Source organism: Odocoileus virginianus, chromosome 25 (assembly GCF_023699985.2).
Source record: "Odocoileus virginianus isolate 20LAN1187 ecotype Illinois chromosome 25, Ovbor_1.2, whole genome shotgun sequence".
NCBI classification, from domain to species: Eukaryota; Metazoa; Chordata; class Mammalia; order Artiodactyla; family Cervidae; genus Odocoileus; species Odocoileus virginianus.
This window is the reverse complement of record NC_069698.1, coordinates 12,718,605-12,744,213: the sequence shown is the minus strand read 5'-3', so window position 1 is coordinate 12,744,213 and position 25,609 is coordinate 12,718,605. Positions and strand designations below refer to the sequence as shown.

Here is a 25,609-nt window from a genome sequence, read left to right as displayed (position 1 = left end):
AATATTTGGAAATGTTTAAAATATACACTGGGTTAATAGGATAAATACCGAGGCCACTGTGTCTTTCCTGCTCTCCTTTTACTACCCTCAAACTCCCAATAAAACCAAATGAAATTCCAGATAAGCAGACATATGCCCGAAGTTTTTAGAAATGAATACCCCAATTTTATGGATAGAACATCTGAGACACAGACATGACTCTCTCGAGGTCTTTTTAAAAAAGTGGATCTACATGTGGAAACCAGCTCATCTCCTACACGGAAAAAGATAAATACTGGAAACACCAAAGCGCTTGCGGCAAGCACCGAGTTCCTCCCTGGGCCCGGGCCGCGCCGTAATTACCTGCAGAGTCAGCCTGCAGCACAGCGGTGACTTCTCTCGGACTCAAGTGGTTCACCTCACTGCTGCTGTAGCGAACTGGGGTTTCCTCGTGCTCCGCGGACTTGGCAGGGAGAAACTGCTTCATTCCTTTCCACCAGCCTTCATTGTGATCATAAGCAAGAGAGACCATTAAAGAGAAAGCTATGTTTGAAATGATAACAGTAATATCAAGGGAGAAATCCTGCTGCACTTAAGCCATTTCTGTAACAAATATCTATAAAATGAGCCTTGATGTTCAAGACTTTAAAAAAAAAATGTGGTAAAATACACAGAATTTTCTATCTTACTCCCTTTTTTTGGCTGCACCCACACGGCTTCCAGTTTCCTGACCAGGGAATGAATCCAGTGCAGTGAAAGGCTGGAATCCTCACCACGGCACCAGGGAACTTCCCGAACCGTTTTTAATTAAGCAGCTCAGTGACATCACATATGTTCACACTGTTGGGCGACCCTCACTCCAGCTATCTCCGTCTTGTGAAACAGATTTCATATCCATGAAGCAGTAACTCCCGACTCTCTCCTCCCCTCAGCCCCTGGCAACCAGCATCCGCTTTGTCTTTAGAGTACTACCTATGCGTAGTATCTCGTATAAACGGAGTCGTATGTTACTTTCCTCTTTGTGACTGGCTTATTTCACTTAGCATAAAGTCCTCAAGGTTCATCCACACTAGAGTATATACTGCAGAATTTCCTTTTTTAAGGCTTAACATTCCACTTTATGTCTATACTGCACTTTGCTTATTCATACATTAGTGGATCGATACTTGGGTTGCTTCCATGTTTTAACTATTTTGAATAACACTGCTGTGAACATGGATGTAGAAACATTTGTCCAAGACTCTGCTTTCAATTCTTTTGGGTACACACCTAGAAGTGGAATTGCTGGATCATACAGTAATTGTATTTTTAACTCTTTGAGGAACTGACCAAAAAAAAAAACCTACTTTCCAAAGAAGCTGAACCATGTCACATTCCCAACCATGTCACATTCCCAACCATGTCACATTCCCATCCATGTCACATTCCCATCCATGTCACATTCCCATCCATGTCACATTCCCATCAACAGCGCACAATGGTTCCAATTTCTTCACATGCTTGCCAACACTTGCCACTTTCTGTTTTCCTCCTATTCTCTATTTTCTCTTGTCTAATCTTTATTATTTACTTCTTCCCAGTAGCTCTGGGTTTAGCTTGTTCTTTTTCTAGTTCCTTAAGTTGTCCCAGCTTATTTTCTGCTTTGATAGACTATCCAATGCAAAGCAGAACACGGTACAAATCTCCATCAAAAGCAACATACTGACGCAAAGCACTGCTGCTACAGTGCAGCCGGACAGTTGTTTCAGCAGTGGTTTTTAATACATTAATAAGTTCAAAGAATTCTAAGATTAACCCTGGGGGGGGGTGGTTTGGGGAGACAGCCGCATAGAATCCGACCCCACCTGCTCTTTTCTGCCCTGCTCACAGTGAGCTCTCTGGGCTCCAAACAGTCACTCCACTGAGGCTGGGGAGGTGGGAGACCCGCAGAAGGGCCCTGCCGGCCCCGGCCACACGGAGCAGGACTCGGAACAACAACTCGAGCAGAGACGGCAGACCAACCCCACGGGGCCAAACAGCCACAGCAGAGCGGCCACGCCGTCACCGGAGCCGCAGCCCCCTGCCTCGTACCTGGTGCTCGCGCACACCACACAGAAAGCTGGTCTCAGGACAGAGACGTACGTGGAGGCAAATCAGACAAGGTTTCCAGGAGGAAAAGAGCAAAGCGTGTGTTATGAGAAATTCTTATAATGAAATTCCACTTCATTACTTAGAGACTACAGGAGATTTTTACAGAAAAGAAAAAAATGATCAGAAGAGGAATGCCGTTTTTCTAACAGTGCCGGGGAGTTGATGTGGGCCTGCAAATGGCTTTCCTCTTCTCCTGTCATCCCTTATAGGGCAGGGCTTCCCTCTGATAGAGAGAGATACGAGGCTGTAAATTACCTGCCCGGTCCCAGTACGGCAAGTCATAGGTGCCTTTCGTTTTTTTCTTTCTGGAAAAATACAGGGGGGAAAAAAAAAAGCAAATAGAGTGAATTCACTAGTAAGAAAGCTCTGAAACAGTAAGATAAACACTCAAAAGTTAATAATTAGTCAAGAGTACACACTGCTATTTGCTGATCTACCCAGGGGAGAGCTCTTTTTCATTTGACTTTCAAGGTTGCCATGGCTGAACGCTGGACTCTCAATAAATATTAAGCAACTATCTGCTGACAGAGTTATTTGGTTTCCCAACTATTTCCCACTCAAAATGGATAGAGTTTTTTTTTTTTTTAAAAAAAAAAACACTGATTCTGTAAATAAAAAAGCTGAATCAAACCAAAGACCCAACCCTGATGTGTGGATTAAGATGGGGAAATCCTGTTAGGTTCCTTTTGGTTTCAAATACAAATTTCACAAATCTGTTGATTCATCAAGTTTACAGGACAACAAGAATACCAGAACCCTCACATTTTCTTCTGCATTGTTGTTATTTTCTCAACTTACTGTTTTTTCCTTACGGTCCTTTGCACCTGAGAAGTTTAAACTGTCACACATACCCTTAACCGCGAAGACCTGATTCCTCCACCCTGCCCAGGACAAGCCAACACCATCATGCACAGCGACAGAGCTGAGGGCCACGCGGGCTGTGGAGAAGGTTCTCCGCAGCCCGCTCCTCAGAATTCAGAATATCTTTCCCTGGAGAAACTTCCGTCTCTCCCCGGCATTAAGAACTACTATCTACAGGGAAAAATATCAAGCACACGAAAGGACATTTTCTGGTTCAAGAAAGTAAATCTAATTAAAGTAATGCACTGCAAGCTAAAGAGAAAGAAGCTGTTCCATCATTATAAATGAGCTCAGGAGGGTTATGTGATTTGCTCACCATCACAAATGAGGCTTCCTCAAAGAGCCCAAGGTATGTGCCTTTCCTATTTGGAAACAGTCTTCTCCAGTATAAGACTGTGTTTTTATTATTGATACTAAGAGCTTCCTCATTTAAAAGTATAGCTGTATTTAAAATATAATACTTCATTACTTCAAGTAAGTATAGTGTAAAGTTTGTGGATAAGGAGGTAGGTGCTGAAGTTGCCCAATGGTTGTACTATAAAGGACTGCATATTCTTGATCTCAAGTGAAGAAGCTCCAGGTTGTTTATTCATGCCATGTAAAGTACTTAGAGCAGTGCCCAGCCTGGGTCAGGGGTTGTGAGTGGCGGCTGTTTTTGTTACTACTTTTCTCCTGGCTATCTTCCGTAAGCCCCTTAACGGTGGTTCCTCTTTGCTCCTTGTCCCAAAGCCAGCTGTCCGCAATTGCATCCACTAAGTTCTTAAAAGTACCCTTAACTCTGCTGCTCAGACCTTCTGTCCTGAACAGGCTCGTGTTCCATCTACCTCTCTGGAGTCTGAATGTGCACAGAGTCCTCTAGATACCATCCCAAACTCATCTCAGGACTTGCCTCCGGGCTCTCAACAGTTCTGCTCCCCGTTCCTCACCGCCCAGCCCAGGGTTTTAACCATAGATGAGTAGACCTGATCAGCTGACTGTCAGAGGCCCGGACCAAATCCCCACCCTGCCATGTGCTGACCAGGTGACCTTGGCAAGTTACCTGTGCTCCCTGTGTCTCACTTTCGTCTTCTGTAAAATGGGATTTGTAACAATACCTGCTTTACAAACTGGTTAAATGAGTTAAACATGTAAGGCATTTAGAACAATGCGTACAGTCTGCATTTCATTTCACTTTGTATAAAGATTTCTATTGGTGCTATTCTCACCACCACTATTGCTGCTGCCCACTGGCCCGACAGCAGCGTGAGCTTCCCTTCCTGGACCCTCCTGGAGCCTGTTCCCTCGTCCCCCTCCTCCCCCTCCCCGGCCTTGCTAAGCTGTCAGTCCCGCAGACAGGGTCCTTCCTCCCGCGGAACACACTGTAGTCAGTCCTGTTTTGGTGAGATTTGTGTTACGATTCCTACTCCTCTTGTGTGAAACTTACAGGATTTAAGCTATTTATGATGTGTGTGTGTATGTATGTGCGTTAATTGCTCGGCTGTATCCCGCTCTTTGCAACCGCATGGACCGTAGCCCAGCGGGCTCCTCTGTCTGTGGTATTCTCCAGGCAAGCATACTGGAGTGGGTTGCCATTCCCTCCTCCAGGGGATCTTCCCAGTCTAGGAACTGAACCCAGATCTCCTGCATTACAGGCAGATTCTTTACCAACTGAGCTACCAGGGAAGCCCGCACGACTTGCTGCCTAGTTCAAAGTGGGAGTCCCAGTGGCCAAGGTGAACTCTTCTAAGTTGTTCTGAAACACCTGCTATGGGGCTGCCAGGGTCTTAGAGCGGTAAACTGAGAACATCACTTTAGCTCAGAAGTTTGATGGGCCGTACACAGCACAGGAACAGACAGACAGACCGAAGGAGTCAGGCCTCCTCCCTGGGGGACTCCTTAAGAGACCACTGAGCTGAGTGACCTGAAGGCTGCTGGCGGGAGGCCCTGACCCCATGCACATGGACGCTGCCTGCGGCCCTGCTGGGGCCAAGGCCTGCAGCTGGACCAGAGACTGCGGCTGCTGGTGCCGAGATGTGTCCTTCCAGACTGCTCCTTGGAGTGGTTCGTTACCCCACACCCCCTACTCTGCCCAACCTGAGTTCTGTGCTAATTACGTGTAATAAACTCAGTGCCTTATTGAATACTGGCTACTCCAATCTTTGTGATTCCTACCTGCCCTGAGAGCTCCACCCTATGACAAGCAGGTTCCATGGTGGACGGTTCTTTGCAATGTATTCTCTCCCACTGGACAGACTTTTGGGCTCACCAGAGGACTCCCACCAGAAGGACATACTTGGTACAGAGTCAGAGCGCAAATATTTAATGGCTGAACAAATGAACTCCTTCCAAACCTGTTAGTCACCAAAGCTGTCCCCATGGCTATGCTATCCCTACTGGTCTAACTGCACAAGCAGGAAGCAGGAGTGAATCCTAGATCCTCCTCCTCCTCTGGCAAGCAGCCCATCAAGTCCCCCCCTGACACCACTGGCAAACCTCTCTGCCTCATGTCTCCCCCATCTCCGAGAACTGCTGTGTTATGTTCTTGCCTGGCCTTAGCAGTTTCCTAACTCATCTCTCTGTCTTTTCTAGTCTCTTGTCTCTTCAATCCACCCTCACAAACTGCTGCCACCATTTTCCCACAGTCATCTGATATCATCACCTGCCCGCTGAACACTGCTCAGTGTCTTCCCCATCTACAGAAAGCCCTTCCTGGTCCAGACCCAGGCTGTGTCTCTAGGAGTCTCCCAGTGCCCCCCCATGCCAAGCCCCTGTGAGGCAGCTCACTATTCTGCCTACACTCCGCATCTCCGTGCCTTCTACCGAGCCATGCACTCAGTCTGGGCCGTTCTTTCTTCCTCTAGCTAGCTAAAATCAACTCCCCCTTTAAGGGAAAACTTGTCAAATATGAGGATTACTCTTTTCTGAGAAAAAGGTTTCAGGTAACTCTCAAGGTTCTTACATCTGTGTTCCTCTGCATTTCACATACAACTCATCAAGCCAAACTAGAGTGTTCAATCGGCCAGACAATCTGGAGATAAGAATGGCGTTTCATTCTCTCAGTAAACGTTACTCAGGATCTATTATACCTTACTACTGTGTGTAACCCAGTGTGTAACAGAGTTTGAGATAATAAAGGTACTCAATAATTGAAGTTACTCATTTTTTACAGGAATAAAGGAGGCGTGTACATCTTTTTATTTTAATGGCCACCTTAACTCTTCCTCTCAAGAGGGTTCATCTTCCATATTTAGTTCTATTTCGCATTTGGAAACATCCCCTCCAGGACCGGTCAGGTGAACTGGTTTGGTACTAACCTGTTCCTCCAATGCCAAGCACACACTAGTATGAGAATCAGAGTGGTGAGCAGCATGACCAGCACGGGGACGAGGACCGCGGCCAGGGCCACATCTAAAAAGCAGAACCAGACAAAGATGTTAGCACCGAAGAAAGAGTCATCAAGGAGAAGAGTGAAGATTAACCGTATCGTTATTCAAAGTTTTTCTAGCTCAAAAAAGCCCCATAATTTATGCCATGAAAGTGGGCACAAGTGGTAACTAGAGATTTCACAGATACATGGAAATTTGCTGCATTATTTGCTCCACCACTGTATGTTTTTAAAACACCAAGACAAAAAAATAAATAAAACACCAAGACAGATTAAAAGACAAATGATAAACTGGGAAATATTTTCTGCATATGTGATAAGAGGTTAATACTAGTTAATCTATTACAGAATTTATAGTAAAAAAATAAACAGAAAGGTCAGCAGAGATGAAAAAGCAATGCATTAAGAGGCAAAGAATTCAACGCTGAGGTACACTGAGAGCATATCGTGGAGCAGGATGCTGCAGATTACATGCGTTACCTGATTGAAGAAGATGAGGATGCTTACAAGAAACAATTCCTCAGTACATAAAGGACAATGTAACTCCAGACATGATGGAGGAGATGTATAAGAAAGCTCACGCTGCAATATGAGAAAATCCAGTGTATGAGAAGACGCCTAAGAAAGAAGTTAAAAAGAAGAGGTGGAACTGTCCCAAAATGTCACTTGCCCAGAAGAAAGATCAGCTTCCTTCGTTCAGGAACAGGCTCCCGAGAGTTAATAAACCAAACCACAATGTGCTATCAAAACTTTTCAGATAAAGACAATAATAAACTTACTGAACAAGCGGAAAAAAAAAAGTGAGCATTAAACAGGTTCACCTCACTAGTAACCAGAGAAGTAGAGCTCAGATAAGAATAAGATGCGATTTTTGCTTATCAAACTGGCAAATATTTAAAAGAACAACTAATTGCTGAAGAGGGTCTCAAGAAACAGGTATTCTGATGGGACTATAACTATCATGCTGATCGGCATTTGGGGGCAAAATTTATAAAAAGGTGTTACTTGGCAACTCTCTATGCAGAATGATTCTTAGAAGAAAATTATGATGGCATTTAAAGATGTACCTTTAAAGATCTTTGCTACTGTATCTGCAGAAGAGTGAAAACCGGGAAGTAATCCAAATGTTCAACAGTGAGGGGGAGGAAGTAAATCACCGTATCCTCCTTATAATAAAATATTACCTAGATACTGGAAGTGACGGCAGAATAGTCACAGATGTGAAAAGATAACACCATAGTACCAAGTTGTGGCTGTTGCTAAGTTGTGTCCCACTCTTTGTGACCCCATGGAGTGCAGCCTGCCAGGCCTCCCTGTTCTTCACCATCTCCTGGAGCTTGTTCAAACTCATGGCCATTAAGTTGGTGATGCCATCCAACCATCTCATCCCCTGTTACCCATTTCTCCTCTTGCCTCCAATCTTTCCCTGCATCAGGGTCTTTTCCAATGAGTTGGCTCTTTATATTGTCAGCATCAGTCTTTCCAGTGAATATTCAGGGTTCTTTTCCTTTAGGATTGACTGGTTGGATCTCCTTGCTGTCCAAGGGACTCTCGAGAGTGTTCTCCAACACCACAGTTTAAAAGCATCAATTCTTTGGCACTTAGCCTTTTACTGTCCAGCTCTCACACCTGTACATGTCTACTGGAAAAACCATAGCTTTGACTATACACATCTTTGTAGGCAAAGTAACGTCTCTGTTTTTTAATACACTGTCTAGGTTTGTCATTGTGTTTCTTCCAAGGAACAAACATCTTTTAATTTCATGGCTGCAGTCACCATCCACAGTGATTTTGGAGCCCCTGAAAATAAAGTCTATCACTGCTTCCACTGTTTCCCCATCTATGTGCCATGAAGTGATGTGACTAGATGCCATGATCTTCATTTTTTAAATGCTGAGTTTTAAGCCAGCTTTTTTACTCTCCTCTTTCACCTTCATCAAGAGGCTTTTTAATTTCTCTTTGCTTTCTGCCATAAGGGTGGTGTCATCTGCATTTCTGAGGTTATTGATATTTCTCCTGGCAATCTTGATTCCAGCTTGTGATTCATCCAGACTGGCATTTCACATGATGTACTCTGCATATAGTATTAAGTATTGAAACCATGCACGTATGAACAAGGCAGAAACCAACACAATGCTGGGGCCTTTGGGAACTTGGAGATCACTTAATCACTTATCACTTAATAAGGGGATTAAGTGACCTCACTCTATAGATAAGGAATCCTGGGTAGAAAATGGCCTGCTTAAGGTCATCTGTATGGAACAACTGATTGGTTAAAGATCAAGAAAGGAGTAGAACAGGGCTGTCTGCTGTTGCCCTGTTTGTTTAAGCTATACACTGAGCACATCATGAGAAATGCCAGGCTGGATGAGTGACAAGCTGAAACCAAAACAGGCGGGAGAAACATCAACAACCTCATGATAAGCACATGATACCACTCTAACGGCAAAAAGCAAAGAGGAACTGAAGAGCCCCTTGAGGGTGAAGGAGGAGAGTGAAAGAGCCGGCTTAAGACTAAATATTAAAAAAAAATAAGATCATGGCGTCTGGCCCCATTACTACATGGCAAACAGAAGGGGAAAAGGTAGAAATAGTGACAGATTTCCTCATCTTGGGCTCCAAAATCACTGCAGACGGTGAGTCCAGCTATGAAATCAGAAGACAATTGCTTTTTGGCAGGAAAATGATGACAAACCTAGACAGTGTGTTGAAAAGTAGACACATTACTCTGCCGACAAAGGTCCATATAGTCAAGGCTATGGTCTTCCCAGTGGTCAGGTACAGTTTTGAGAGCCGGACTGTAAAGAAAGCAGAATGCCAAAGAATTGATGCCTTCAAACTGTGGTAGTGGAGAAGACTCCTGAAAGTCATGCAGGCAGCAAGGAGATCAAACCAGTCAATCTTAAGAGAGATCAACCTTGATTATTCACTGGAAGGACTGATACTGAAGCTGAAGCTCCAGTATATTGGTCATCGGATGTGAACACATGACTCATTGGAAAAGTTTCTGATGTTGGGGAAGACTGAGGGCAGGAGAAGAGGGCATCAGAGGATGAAATGGTGAACATGAACTTGGGCAAACTCTGGGAGATGGTGAGGGACAGGGAGGCCTGGCATGCTGCAGTCTATGGAGTCACAAAGAGTTGGACATGACTGGGCAACTGAACAACAAGGTCATCTGGTTCAGAACTGGGAAAGGAGTATGTCAAGGCTATATATTGTCACCCTGCTTATTTAACCTATATGCAGAGTACATCATGCAAAACGCTGGTTTGGATGAATCACAAGCTGGAATCAAGATTAACAGGAGAAATAACAATCTCAGATATGCAGATGACACCACCCTTATGGCAGAAAGCAAAAAGGAACTAAAGAGCCTCTAGATGATGGAGAGTGAAAAATCTGGCTTAAAACTCAATGTTCAAAAAACAAATAAGATGATGCAAGGCATCTGGTCCCATCACTTCATGACAAATAGATGGGGAAACAATGGAAACAGTGGCAGATTTTATTTCTTGGACTCCAAAATTACTGTGAACAGTGAGTGCAGCTACAAAACCAAAAGATGCTTGCTCCTTGGAAGCAAAGTTATGACAAAACTAGATAGCATATTAAAAAGCAGAGACATCACTTTCTTGACAAAGGTTTGATAGTCAAAGCTATGGTTTTCCCAGTAGTCATGTATGGATGTTGAGAGTTGGACCATTAAAGAAGGCTGAGCACTGAAGAGTTGATGCTTTTGAATTGTGGTCCTGGAGAAAATTCTTGAGAGTCCCTTGGAGATCAAGAATCAAGGAGATTGAACCAGTCATTCATAAAGGAAATCATCCCTGAATATTCACTGGAAGGACTGATGCTGAACCTGAAGCTCCAATACTTTGACCACCTGATGTGAAGAGCTGACTCATTGGAAAAGACCCTGATTCTGGGAAAGACTGAGGGCAGGAGGAGGAGGGGATAACAGAACATGAGATGGTTGGGTGGCATCACCGAATCAGCAAACATGAGTTTGAGCAAACTCTGGGAGATAGTGAAGGACAGGGAAGCCTGGCAGGCTGCAGACCTTGGGGTTGCAGAGAGTCAGAAATGCCCGGCCGACTGAATGACAGCGAAGGTCATCTGGGAAGGTGGTTTCTCCCTCCACTCCTTAACCTCCTCCTGGCCATGACGATGACAACAGCAACAGCTGCTGATACTTGCTGGGTGGGAAGCTCCAGACCTGCATCTCCTTTACTCCATATCGTCATAGCCCAAAGAAAGAGTGAGCCTGACGATTCAGGAAGGGAGCGGATAATCCAGACACAGGCCTCCGAGAAAGTAGGATGGATGGGAAATAGATGAGTATGCAGGTTCCAGAAAAAGCTTCCACTGAAGTGCCCTTCAAATGGCTTCTACTTCGTGAAGCTGAAGATGTAACTGAGAGTGAGTGAGGATCTCTGGGCCAAGGGTTTGAAAAATACAGAGAATGTGTCTAAGAGCTACTGTTGGGAACAGACAGAAGAACTAACCAGGGAAACAGAAAGACCACCAGCTGGTACTGAGGGAGGACCCTGATGTTAGAGCATCACAAATCTGGCCATGATGTGATTTTCACCAGCATCACCCTTAGACTGGAGGTAAAAATGGAGAAAGGAGAAGAAATAGAAATAGTGACTCAGGATAGAAAGGACTAAGAAATTAGAAAAGCAAAAGTGCTTTATCCCTAAAATGTGTGAAAATGTAGAGAAAATAGTCAGGTTCAGATGGATACTGTTTGACTTAATCAGAGGTATTATTAATACAATATATGCTTAGGTTCAAAAAATAATAAATTCTATACAGTACTATTTCAAAGAAAAGGAGACAGGGAGGTCTTCAATCAAAAAGACTTGTATGCTCTTTGTTAGTCTTTTAAAGATTACATGGATCCTAGTTCCAGAATAAAATGCTTTAAGAACACTTTTAGTCCTAAGATGTTAAAATTCTATAATCAGATTTTAAGATGAGCAACACTTTAAAATGACTGCTCTTCCATATGGTATGTGGTCTGGGATCCCACCCAAATGCATGCTTTTTGTAAACTGAAGCTCTTTGTGGGATGCTGAAATTTCTTGTCTCTGTCAACTCTTGCTTCTTTCTAACGTGGACAAAATAAATGTTGCCTGCCATTTCAGGAATCAATGTTGCCTCAAGTTCTCAGCCACGACCCCCACCCATGACCATGTACCCCGAGAGGAGTTCAGGATGGAGAAAACCGGAATACTGACTCTAAACAGTCAAGATACATATTAATGAATAATTTCAGTGAACTCAGACTGTTGCATCTTCCCCTACATAGAAAAGCATTAAAATCATTAACTTTAGATGTCGTTTTTTTAATCTTTTTTCCCCAGCAAAAATTCCTACATATCCCAGCTCCTCCCTTATGTCTTTAAAACAGTTTCACAGAGCTATCTGAGCGGCTGTATCCCAGACTACAATCCTCAGTAGGAACCTGGCTAAAACACAATTCTCAACTTTCAGGCTGTAAGTTTTTGTTTTTTTTTTTTCAATCAACACTAGCCTTTCCTGCAGCATGAGAAAGACACAGGTCTCTTTGGAAATATTTTAGAAGATACAAAGGAAACTGATGTGGGAAGTTGTAGAAAGCTATCTGAATCCAGACAAATTTTCAGAAAATGAGAATGATTAAAATTTTATTAAGTTACTCTGAATGAATGCTTTCTCTTCTCTGCATTGCCCTGAAAATTAGTGTGCTTTTCATCTGTCAACACTGAAGTTAATTCCTTGATGGCACTGATGCTTTTGTTCCTGAATTCAACTGAAATTTTGTTTTCAACTAGTAAAATAAAAAACTAGTATGTTTACATATGTTAACATTTTATATAACAATAATAAATAACAAGCTTGAAAGTAAATTGGAAAAGTGTCATCTGAAAAGTAACTATAAACATTTAAAAAAGAGACCAAATTTTAAAAATTTAACATTAAATTTAACATTTAATAAATGTTAAGAGTATCTTTTTTTTTTTTAAAGTATGCTAATTTTCACCAAACCTTTTGTTATTTTTCTTCTTCCCTTTTTGCTACCAAATCCCAATCTAACAAATTAATATATAATCAGAAAAAAGTTTGCTTCTTGCTATGGTTTTAGTTATTTCTAGAAAAATTTTCTTTCTAAGGCTGAGGCTCCACGTATTTAGCTATAGAAGGGGGAAAAAATCACAAAAGGAAGCCTAGAATACAGCAGCCATCTCTAAATATTTAAGGAATCATTTTACATTGTAACAGATAACAGAGCTTAGCAATGCAGCCAGTTTTCTATAAGGTATGGAGTTGAACTTTTTGCTATACTTAAAAGAAAGGGGGGGAAAACCTTGAGGGTTTAAAAGCTGGAGATGTTCCTGAAAACATGTTCCTGAACATGTTCCTGATGTTCCTTGTTAAAAACAAAAAAATTCAATCCTATAAACAGGTATTGATTTTTGGGTTTGCATACCTTTGGTCACACTTGGAGTTACGGTAGTATTTTTGATTTCAGGAGTGGCAGTTGTCTGCTCTGTCTGTGTAGGAAATTCATTGCTACTTCGAGGTTGTAGTGGTTGAGTAAATTTGGGGGCACGACCTTGAAAAAAATTTTAAAAACTCTTTATTCTTTTATCTACACCAACTTGATTAAAATAGTTACTTTATAATGCTTTCAACATACTTATTGAAAATTATACCACAAAACTAGGGAATACTGAATGCTCACTTTTAAAGGAGGCATACCTTTGGCTATTTTTGGAGGGGTTGTAGTGTTTCTGAGGTCATTGCTGCTCCGAGGAGGTGGAGGTTGAGTAAGTTTTGGAGGACGACCTTGAAAAATGGTTTAGAAAAGTTTCTACATTTTGCTTATAAAAATCATAGTTAAAAAAATAGCAATCTTAAATGTGTTTAACGTTTCCCACAGCACTTAGTTTTACACAGTAACTTTAAATCTCAGAGAAAGATGTCATCATGATAAATGTAATCTGCAGTAAATGCACAAATATACTGAGATTTCTGAGTTTTTAAATAACCAAATTGTCTGAAAAGAATCTTCTTAGGAAGGAGATGATATTGAAAGGATAGAGGACGTTGAAAGGATAAAGCTATAAAAATGTTGTCACTATATATATATACTTATTACTCATTCAACTCATTTAATAAATATTTATGGAGGGCCTACTATGTGTCAGGCACTATGGTAGTTTCAGGGAATATAACAGTAAACAAAGTATTAAAATATTACATAATTTTGATGGAAGTTATTCTTACTTTTAATTTATTCAAAGTAAAATGTACTCAGGTTAAGATGACTGTTACAATCATCAGTGCTTAAATGATAGAAGCATTCTACTATGTGAGACCTGACTATAAATGATTAAGGCTGAGATTACATTTGGAAATCCAGCTCTTTGCTTTGTCTCATCAGTGATGCTCTTTCTTCTTCCACCTGTAATTTTAGAAGCCAGTTTGATATCTAATATGATAGTTAATAAGGATAACCATTTCTTTTTGAAAATCCCTTTAAGAAGATATGATAACTACAGGATAAGCACATTATTATTAGTTTCTCAGAGAACAGCAAAGTCATTTTTAATTAATGCAGTGAAAACAAGATGCCTTAAACATATTGTTGAATTACCTTTAGGAATAAACTGACATCCAAGCAGTTCCATTTTCATGGCAATTTTCTGCTGCCATTGGGTAGGATTCACTCTAATAAAACGTGCAATAATTGGTGGCAAAAAGTTATTACGCACATCCTGGTGATAATCTTTGTTTCCTTGAAATATCTTTAAAAAACAACAAAAAATTGGTATTTTACATCAACAGAGGCCAGGGCTAAACTGCTCCACTGAAACATGTTTTTGGGTTTTGCTCTGGGCCTTAAATGAGCTCTGCAAAGTATGACAATAAGCATTAATTTGTATGAAAATAAATCATAATTTGGAAAAACTATTAAGAAGCTGCACATTCTTCATAAAAATTTCAGAAAAGGAAATACTGAATATAAAAATCATTTTAAATGACTTAAACATAATAAAAGTTCTAATGGTAATTTGAGGAGAAGGTTTTAATTGCAGTGCACAGTATATTGTATTAATAATTCCTACGGAATCATCAGCTATTTAAATAAATTTATTTTTAAAGTAAAGCATAATTGAACATTTGAGGTCTTAGAGGAAATGCTTTACTGTGTACTTTTCATAATTTTTCTCTCAATAAATTGAAAGTGAACACACTAATAAACACATAGGGATATATATCTCCACCTACTGGAGAAACTGTATAAGCACATGTCCCATTTCTCTGCCAGCAGAGAGTGGGGAAGCCTCACAGACCAAGGATACTGGGTTGAGTTCTTAGAACAATACTGTCTCAGTAGTCGGGAAAGATGAGAACTAAAGCTGCTCAGGTCTTGCCTAACAACACAAAAATGTAAGCCTTGAAAAGATCACATGATTTCCAAGTAACCTAACTGCATCCCAGAATAGCTGTGTGTGTCACAGCAGAAAAGCAGATCAGAACTGATAAGCCAGATCCCTTCCTCATTTTACAGGTAAGAACTCTGACCCTATAGGTGGGGGTTTAGTCACTAACTCATGTCCAACTCTTTGCTACCCCATGGACTATAGCCCACCAGGCTCCTCTGTCCATGGGCTTTCCCAGGCAAGAATACTGGAGTAGGTTGCCATTTCCTACTACAGGGATCTTCCCGACCCAGGAATTGAACAGATGTATCCTGCGTCTCCTGCATTGGCAGGTAGATTCTTTACCACTGAGCCACGTGGGAAGTCCCAACCTTGAAGTCTAAACTCAGTGAAATTATCTTTCAAAAAGAAGCCAAAAATATTTTTTCAGAAATTTGTTAAGATGTTTTCAAAATATAAGCACTGATAATACTTATGATTATAAAAATTATTCCACAAGTATAACAAGTATTACTACACAAATAAATATAGATGTGCTAATAGTAAAAAGTGGTCAAGTTTGGGGGCATGAAGCAGAAATAAGTTACATACAGAGACAATATTGTTATTTGCTTCAAGGGGTGGAAGCTCATTAAAGGTGAAGTTCATGTGATATCAAGTAGGAGAGAAGAAGGAAGGCCTTGAATAACAGCTGAAGAGTTTAGATCCAGATGAAAGACTAAAAGGAACCCCTGGAGTTTTTTTGAACAGAGAGATAAGTGGCAAGTGAAAATATTAGCACACCATATACATGACAGAGAACTGATAGTATCATAAAATCAAAACAAAACTCACAGGGAGGTTTCACTGAAAAAATGTGCTCATAATTCAATTCCAAATGAGAGGCATCCACCGTCCCTGGGGACAGGGACCCCTTGCGGTGGGTGGATCAAGACCGGGAGTCCAGGTGAAAGACACTGGCCTCCGGCTGAGGGCCACCTCTGCCTCTCTCTCTCTGCCCCTCAGCCTCTGTTCTGGCACATTACAGCACTGTCATTTTTTGGCTAACTGAAAAATAAGATAGGGAAATTCTCCAGGTAGGAAAAAAAATAGTTGTTTTTTTACAACAAATGTTGATGAGGTGATCTTGAAATGATCTTTCTATAATATCCTATAATTTAATACCCTTCTGCCTTGTCCTCTGCACCCCCCTCAACTTGCCTAGAGAGCAGAAATCTAGGAACAAAGTAGGATCTTCACCATTCTGTGGATTGATTAAGAAAAGTTTTTTAAAGATAAGAAATTAATTAATTATAGTAAATAATTCATGAATTATTTAAACAATTTAATTAATACTGGAAAAAGAAATCAAGAAAAATACTTACCCTTACAACCATCAAAAAGGACCCAGAAGCCCTGAGAATTTCCTAACCACGTTAGAAGGGTAAGGCCAATAACTGTGTGCACGATGCTTACTTCAATCATGTCCGACCCTTTGTGACCCTATGGACTATAGCGCTCCATTCTCCAGGGGAGATACTGAGGGGATTCCTACGCTCTCCTCCAGGGCATCTTCCCAAGCCAGAGAGCAAACTCAGGTCTCCCGCACAGTAGGTGGGTTCCTGACCATCTGAGCCACCAGGGAAGCCCAGTAACCAACACTACCTAAAATCACCGGGAGGGGGCAGAGCAAAACCAAAGGATATTTAATTTTTAGTATCACAGGAGGAGCTTCTGTGGCTTACTGCAGAGGCCACACCTAGCCATCACCCACTTTTAAAAATGCTCTTTAGAAATATTTTAGCGAGCATTTTACCTTATCCTGGTCCACACCGGGCTCTCTGTACACAGTCCACCTCTGCCCATCAGCACTGTATAAAATCTTGTAGGCCGACACGTAGTAATTGTGCTCCACCATGGTGGAGCCAGTAGTCACAATGCCTAGGAACAGGAAGGTCGTTCATTAGAGCTCAGTCGGATCCTTGAAGTTTGTTCATCACTGAAGCATTAACACCTGGCATGTACTGTTCAAACAGTTTTGTCTATGGCACAGGACCATACCTAAGTGCAAGGTTTCATCCTAATAGGAACTGCTCTTGGCTTCGTTCCCTTGGAGGGACAGGAAGAATTATGACCACATATAAGGAAAGGACTATTGTATTTTGGCAGCCTGTATTCATGTCACTGCAAAATACTGCTCACTTACTGAAAGAGAATGACTTCCTGGGAATGAATAAAGATTATTGGCGTTATTTTTAGTACCAAAGCAAAATAAATTTTAACAAAATTATCTAAAGTAATCCTAACCAACTATTCTGGTCATTTGTTAAGTTGCTCTAAGTAATTAAGTTTATACTTGTGGGATATTCTTATACATGTGGGATATTATTTGCAGCACTTAAAATGGACTCATTGAACACAAACTTCTCTTAATGACTGTTGTTGCAGTTTAGTCACTAAGTCGTGTCTGACTCTCTGTGACCCCAGGGACTGTAGCTCCCCAGGCTCCTCTGTCCCTGGGATTCTCCAGGCAAGAACACTGGAGTGGGTTGCCGTTTCCTTCTCCACTTAATGATGTAGGAGATGGTTATTTCAGATGCCTCAAGATCCCTTTACTCTAGCACTACCCTAAAAAAAAACTTACTACAATGAAAAGAAAAACTAATAAGAATCAAATACTAACTCCTCTCCTTTGCAATGCTTTATAAAACCGTCTTCGGTCATATTAATACCAGTAAACTAAACTTGGTGGTGGTGTAGTTGCTAAGTTGTGGGCGACTCCTGTGACCCCAAGGACTGTAGGCTGCTAGGCTCCTCTGTCTGTGGCATTCTCCAGGCAAGAATACTGGCGTAGGTTGCCATTTCCTTCTCCAGAACTAAACTTAAAATCATATAATTAAATTGGCAGTGACAAAATTTTCTATGAAATTCTTACATGTCACCAGGTTTTCAAATGAAATCAGCATTATAAATCATCTAGAAACTTCTGTCTCTTTTACCTGTGATCTTCTTTTCCTTGTTCAGATCTACTTGCAACCACTGATACTCATCAGTGGCAAAAGCAGCCCAGGGAGGTCCCGGTTTTTTCAGCCTGGCCTTTTCAGGTTTCCAGCTGTTCTCGTGTCCCGTGTGGTCCGTCCACTCCAGCACAGAGGATGCTGTTATCTGAGCATCAGCGATCACGCCAGATTCCATGCCCAGCGTTCCATAACAACCTGAAACACAGAAGAAAGTAATTCAGTTTCCAGACATAAACTCAAAAAGCTATAAATACTTATTCATTGGAAACTCTGAATTGTACCTTTAATTAACATTCGCTGTGCTGACAATAGCCCATACTAGAGGATTTCAAAAGCAGGCAAATGCTTCCTGGGTCTGTCTTTGTGTTTCATCAGAGAACACACAGACGTATTTATTCATAGCAATGCATGAGTGTGCTCAGCTGTGCCTGACTCTCTGCTACTCCACGGACTGTAGCCCGCCAGGCTCCTCTGTCCGTGGAATTCTCCAGGCGAGAATACTGGAGTGGGTTGTTGCATCCTCCTCCAGAGGGTCTTCCTGACCCGGGGTTGAACCTGCATCTCCTATATCTCCTGCATAGGCAGGCAGATTATTTACCACTGAGCCACCCGAGAAGCCCATTCACAGCAATGACCACTAGTCACTGGCGACACCTTACCCTCTCCCTGGGACGCCTTCCTCAGCGGGCAACAGGCTCCCCGACCTCCTCCAGGTGTTGCTCAGATGTCACCTTCTCCATGAGGCCAGCCCCAACCCACTTTAAACTCCCAACCAGTCCCTCCGGCACTGCCTGTCCTCGCTCCTTGCCTTATTTCCTACATCTTTTATAATGTTGTAGACAGTACATTGTAAACATTCATTTACTTATCCACTGTTCATTGTCCATATCTCACTACCAGAATGGAAATTCTGCTCACTTTTGTTTCACTAGCACCAGAAGAGTGTCTGACAAATGAAAAAAGGCACTCATTATTTTCTGTTGATTAATTAATTTCTTCAGACATATAAAAAAAAAATCCCTTTTACTTAGGAAACTTCCATGGTCACTTGATCATTTCTCTATTAATATAAAATCTCCAGTTTATTCTATTCCTTAAATTATTAAGTATCTATTTTATCCTAAAGGAAATCAACCCTGAATATTCATGGGAAGGACTGATGCTGAAGCTCCAATAATATGGCCACTTGATGCGAAGAACTGACCCACTGGAAAAGACCCTGATGCAGGAGAAGATCGAAGGCAGGAGAAGTGAGTGACAGAGGATGGGATGGTTGGATGGCACCTCCAACTCAATGGACAGGCGTGTGAGCAATCTGTGGGAGACGGTGGAGGCCAGGGAAACCTGGTGTGCTCCGGTCCCTGGGGTCACAAAGAGCTGGACACGACTGGGTGACTAAACAACAACTACAATCTATTTTCTCTCCTAGAGTTATTTGTGTTACTAAATGAGGAAGTGCAAAAAAAACCCCCAAAAACAAAAAAAACCATCACAACAAAAAACAAAACCTAGAAACTGGCAAAGTGCCTAACATACGGTGTTCAAAAAATAATGGCTATTATATAAATCATAATAAGTTATGAAGTCCATGAGAGGCTTACCACTTGTCTTAAATGTAAAAAGACTTGTAGATAAGTGTCCCCTGAAAGAGAGAAAGGTTTTTTTGGTGACATTCATATAACACATGACTTCCTCATATTTGTCTTAGCAAAACTTTGTTTTTATTTTACTAAGAATAGTCTATGGCTATATATTAGACAACTGCTATTGTTCCTAGCAAAAAAGAAGTCACATTTCTAATTAAGCAGAACAACTTCTGAAATCAGCATAAATAATTTTGTCTTCAAGTATCTAGTGCCTAGTTTTATACATGATTATGCAAGTGTATCCATGCAACCTTTAATAAGTACGTATTCAATTTCTTTCTCATGAGATTAACATATTTCTAAAATGTTTCTATAGCAATTGCTTTTGGGGACTATAAAACAAAAGGTGATCTTCTTGGAGAAAGAGGCTCAAGCTTTCTGGGGCAAACAGAAAAAAAGCTGACTACTAAGAAGAGACTGCATTTGTTATAGGAAATCAGTGTTTTAGAGATACAAGGTAGCATTGTATTTGGGTTTTGTAACGGGCAGGATAGGTGCCTGGGGAGAGCGCATGGGTGGGACAAGTGATTAGTTCACCACATGGCAGGTCAAGGGGCCCTGAGGAACTTGGAGGGATAAAACCATCTAAATCAGCAGTGTATACGTCTGCCTTCAGCACAACATTCAAACCATTACAAGTGGATGCGACTTGCCCTTTATTAAAAAGAAAAAAAAAGAAAGAACTCATGAAAAAAAAATTCTTTCTAAAAGTAGAACAGAAGAAAGTAATGAAACAACTTGCATAAAATCATCCAGAAGAAACCAGAGGGGAAAAGGTAGCTGACTCTATCTATAGCAAGGATGGACCAATGACAGTCCAGGTGTCACCTGCTTTGTGTGATCAGAAAGCTTAGAATGGTTTTTACATGGTTAAAAAGTTGTAAATAAAATGAAAAAGAGTAAGCGACAGAGATACTGGCTTTCTACAGTAAAACTCTCCACTGTCCTGAGCGTGGAGCTCTGGGCTTCTGAAGGAAACTGGCCCAGGACCTAAAGAGAAGCTGGTTTCAATTATACTGCAGGACCGGGCATGTCCGAGATGTAAGGTTTACAGACAGATCACCCACACTATGTTTCTCCTCGGGGTTTCAACTCCTCCCACTGTGGATACCTCGTTTAGATTTTGTGAAACAGTAGATCATAAATACAATGAAAACACATTCCTACAATATTCTCTCGGGATGGCAGGGATTCATAATAGTACTATCTCTGATTTATGTCAAAATTTGACTTCTATTCAGCGTATTTCAATTATCTTAATCCATCTTGGGCCACACAGGCATCTGGAACAGGGTGGGTAGTTATGCCTTCTCATCTTTAAAATGAAGTAAAGATTTGGCCATAAACTTCCAGGCTCATTCCGGGCTCTTTCTACACTCAGAAAGAAGCAGCAAATTACTCCCCACAAATGACTACCGCCCTGTCAGCCGGAGAACAAGCCGAGAGGGCACGACCCTGACTGCGCTCCTCAGCGCACGCAGACATCGGACACGCTCGTGAGCCCTCATCGCGCAAGCGGTATCTCATGAACACCATCACCAGCGATACTGCACGCTGGAGCCCCACCCCACGCGGCACGTGTATTATAAACAGCGCATGTACTTACACCACGGACGTTACGTTGTTAGCCAGGGAGCTTTCATAGTACGGGATGCCCTTACTGATGACGACGCTGATCTGGCCGCCCAAAGTGTTCGACACGACGCCTGCATGCACACCGGCCATGCACAACGGGGAGGACTTCAGGAAGGGAAGAGACAAGATGAGGTCCACATTTTCTTGTGATAATTCATAAACAAGACACTTACACTTCCTCTAGAAATTATCTGATCTGGGCAGTTTTCTTAATAAAGATGGGGTAGTACAACATAGAATTGATTTGTAGCAGAAGAAAAAGAACAAAACATTACGTATTACTAAAAAGAAGTAATTGTCAGAAAATAAAAGTCACAATGAAGATAAACAATAGGTTACACACCTGTCTATGAGAAGTTCTGGCATCACTTTAACTTAAGTCTACAGCCAACTTACATCTCTGTATCCATGAGGGATGGCTCCTGACACCTCAGCAAACGGGAGCAGACAACCGGCTGGGCAATACTTGCTGTGAAATAAAAACAAGTTAAACGGTATACACTGCTCTACTTTCTGGGGAAAAAACCAAAAAATAACTTACCCTTTTTTAGTTCAATGTAAATACCACAATCTCACCACCCTGAGAGAACCACCACTTCCTAAAAGGTCCTTAAGACTTTCTTCCATCCATCTACGCATGTCTTCACCTACATATATACAAAAATCACCTCCTATTCTACATGGTGATTTGATTATTTTATTTCATGATGAATGGCAGACATATTTCTGCTGTAAAAGCAATTCAAAATACTTAGTAGCTACATAATACTTGATTTTGTGGATGAACTATAATTTGTTTCACCCATCCTCTACTGATCAAATTTAAGGTGATTTTAAAAACATGTTTGGCATTCATTCACTTACTCACTCATCCATCTACACACTCCACATATTTACATGTATGTATGTCTCTAACACTGTTTGTCAAGTGCTGGGCTGTGCAAGGGGTGGGGTTCATGAGGGTCAACCAGACACATGGTGGCAGTCCTCTCTGGGTTTATATGCCCATGGTAGGAGACATATTAAGTATTAAGCCAATACTTCATGAAACCAAAGAATGGGATTATGTTTCTGCTGTAAAGAAAAGGTACTCTGTGAAATAATCAGAAGGACTCTAACTTCACAGAAGTATTATGAACGTTTGACAAACCCCCTATGTGCCAAGCAGCATTCTGAGTTACACTCAGGTCATCCACGTAAAAACCCTCCACGCTAGGTACCATCATTATCCTCATTTTACAGATGAAGATACCGGAGAGCTGTGTTTCCAGGTCACACAGCCATGCCAAGGCAGCTGGGCTCCAGTTTCTGTGTTCATATGTGGGGCTCTGGCAACTGCCTCGGCCAGGGGACGGGGCTCTGAGGAAGCGAAGCCTCAGCAGGGAACCGGGGACCATCACTGCAGACAGCAGGGACACGCGCTCCAACCAGAGGAAACAGCCTGTCCCTGGGGCAGGGTGGCTCATGTGGGTCTGGACCAAGGACAGACCATGCAGGCCGAGCGCGGTGAGAAAGAAGCCTGGCACAGGAGCCAGGGGTCAGATCACACAGAAGCTGGGGGGTCTGTGGGGAGGAGACTTGGGGGTGTATTTCTAAAAGAGGAAGCCATTAAAGGATTTTAATGGTGTCCACACATAACCTGATTGTGCTTTATTTATTTATGTATTTTTTAAAGTTCTTCTGGCTCCTGGAAAGAAAAGAGAGTGCGAGGACCATGAGTGGAGGAGAAGACACTGTCAGGTAGTCCAGGCAAGAGAGGATGGCAGGGTGCACTTGAGAGGTGAAGATGGAGCAGGTGCATGGAGGCTGCACGACACACGCTGACACCAGGATTACCTCTGCTGACCAGGACCCCCCTGGAGGGCTGAAGAGCGCCCCCAGCTCACACAGAGAGACTCTTCTTGAAGATAAAATGAAGTTTCTTTGGGGAGTAGTAGCAAGCTGTGGGAAGTAAGTGAGATGGGTCTTTGAAGGCGAGAATGAATTTACTAAGCAGCGAAGAGTAAAGTGATTCCAGACAAAAGTTCTGAGAGCTCAGAGCAGTATAAATAATCCAGAGACGTTTCAATGTAAGACTAGAAAAATGGCCTACAGACTATTTGTGAAGGACCCTGAAAACCAGGCTAAGGAATAGGGATGGTGTTTTGTCATAGGAAGTTTTGAAACAATATTTCAAAGCAGAGGAGTGATAGAACACAGATTTTAGAAAATAACCTGGCAGAATGTGAATGGCAGAAAAAAGCTAGCAAAGGTTAGAAATGGGAAACCAATTATGAGTTCATCCTAGTCCAGGCAAGAGTCAAGGGTGTAATGCAGGGAAATGATAGTAAAAATGCCACCAGGCTAAGAACACAGAATTCTCCTCTAATAGCCTGAACTGTCTACCTAACTCTTTCTGAGCAAAAATAAACAGCTCTTCTATCTTTCCAAGGAGTTTTTTACTAGATTTTGAAGATTGACTAGTTCTACTTTTAAACTATATCCAAATTATATTTCCACTGTGGAGAAGATTCACATGCTACGAGTAAAGCAAAATTTAAACATGACAACTGAGTGGCTTTAAATAAGCTCTGATTTATTGATGTTTTAGAACAACGGTTATGAGTCATACAAAGTGCATTATATAATCAAGTGCATAAGATGAGGATGAAGTAGATGAACAGTGACATTTAAGAAAAAAAAGTCACAAATATAGTCATACCTGAACTCAGGTTCCAAAAAACTGGATGCAGTGTCTAAACAAGTAATTAGATCTAGAAAAATAAGCAAAAAAAACCCTGATTCAATAAAAGTAGGTTTAGTCTTGCAGAAACACCAACTGTTTTTCCAAACCCAAATCATATTGTTTTAAACTTCAAAATCTTAACAGCTGTCAAGGTTGTACTTTAACTTTTTAAAAAGTTTTGCTAATCACGATTTATTTCTGATTTTAAGTATCCTGATTTCTGGGGCTATGTCTACCCAGTACTAAATACTGCCACATCACCTCACAGAATCACATATCATACACATGGATGGTACACAGAAAAAGTATAATTTATAGCCCGGAAGTAGCTTCTATATTGTACAGCTCCTGAAACAAAAAATGTTTCTTGTTATTACATGACTAAAAATGATCTTTTGCTGGTTACACATGTGGAAAACAGTAAGAAAAGAGAGGTGAGTTAGTTACATGGCTCTAACAATTGCTATTCAAAATCTGGTCCATGGGTAGGACCAGCAGCAGCAGCAGCATCTTCTGGGGTGTTACTAGGAATTCACATTCTTGAACACCATCCATAGCGACAAAATCTCTGGGAGTGGGGCCCCAAAATTTGTTTTAGCAAGTCCTGCAGGTAATTCTAAAGCACACTCTGCAAAAGATGAAGCATAAAAGTTTTAACATTTTCTATCTCAAAATCAAATCTGTGTAAGAGCTAACCTTGTCCAATTAAGAACTAAGTCACATGCTGTGTGTAAGAGGCTTCTGGTTCAAACATTTCAGGGGTTTCCTTCTGCTCTTAAGACAGAGGGCAAAATTCTCAACATGGCCCACAAGGTCCCACCTCAAGGAACAACGTGTCAAGGTCTGGTTCTGTCCCTGTCTTGCCTTCTTGCCACAGGAGTCTTCTTTCTGTGCCTCGGTGCTCTCTTGGCCAGGAAGGTTTTCCCACTTTCCCTTCACCTGGCTGACCGTCTCCAGAGCTCAGCTCAACCATCACATCCTCTCAAAAGCTGTTCCTGATCTTTGCAAGTCCAACTGTGACAGCACGCAGTAGGCACTTACAGGTTCTCTGGTTTAATGAATGGACGACTATATACATTCTCACAGTCTTATGTAAGAATGGTCTGTTGCAATTCTAGAGTTAGAAACAACATCATCTTATGTGTAGAGACTGAGGCTGTTGGTCTCTATCTTTGTATCATCAGCAACTACCAGAGCATACAGCGTTTCAAGAGGAGGCTTTCTACCAACATTTATTGAATAAATGGAAAAATAAAAGTTTGACTGCTACCATGTTTGGCTAAGTCCAATCATAAGACTAACCCACAGGAGGAAAACCTAGAAGACGGTCGTAAGCCAATCAAAAAGGTGAGATTTCACATACAATATGAATGATGAGGGCACCCAAAACACTGACAGAAGTAATGCTTCACGTGCTTCCTAGCACAATGAAGGGGTACAGATATCTGTCAAATCAGCAGAAAGCACAAAATAACCAAGTATTCTATTTTACAATTCTGAAGAAAAATTATGTATTTATTATCCAACTGCTATGTATCTTGAAGGAACTAGAGCGTAATAACTGTTAAACTAACAGGAAAGTGTTATTTTGAGAGTGAGTATATGGATTAGTATTTACATAACACAGGTACTTGAATAACGATTAGGTTAAACCTGTGTTTAAGGATTTGAGAGGATACATGCCTGGTTAGAGTTTCACGACCACCTGGTTGACTGACTGGGAAAAGCTGACAAACTAAATTACCTGTACTTTATAGCTACTCAAGGCAATCTTTACACGGCCTCAACGAGAAATTTATTTTCCACTTTCCTGCTCCACCAAAGGAGTTTCC

At 41.5% G+C, this 25,609-nt stretch overlaps 1 protein-coding gene across 1 annotated transcript in view; it reads right to left on the bottom strand.

Annotated features, from left to right (window-relative positions):
- DCBLD2 (discoidin, CUB and LCCL domain containing 2) overlaps nt 1–25,609 on the bottom strand; it is a 75,957-nt gene that overhangs the window by 4,057 nt on the left and 46,291 nt on the right. The window contains exons 4-15 of the mRNA XM_020869831.2: nt 23,754–23,805; nt 21,449–21,521; nt 21,024–21,157; nt 19,373–19,413; nt 17,751–17,966; nt 16,568–16,692; nt 13,983–14,133; nt 13,085–13,171; nt 12,813–12,938; nt 6,264–6,357; nt 2,365–2,414; nt 343–480 (exon numbers count right to left, since the gene is read on the bottom strand). Of these exons, the coding sequence (XP_020725490.2) occupies nt 343–480; nt 2,365–2,414; nt 6,264–6,357; nt 12,813–12,938; nt 13,085–13,171; nt 13,983–14,133; nt 16,568–16,692; nt 17,751–17,966; nt 19,373–19,413; nt 21,024–21,157; nt 21,449–21,521; nt 23,754–23,805 (1,287 nt within the window). The remainder of the gene's footprint in view (nt 1–342; nt 481–2,364; nt 2,415–6,263; nt 6,358–12,812; nt 12,939–13,084; nt 13,172–13,982; nt 14,134–16,567; nt 16,693–17,750; nt 17,967–19,372; nt 19,414–21,023; nt 21,158–21,448; nt 21,522–23,753; nt 23,806–25,609) is intronic.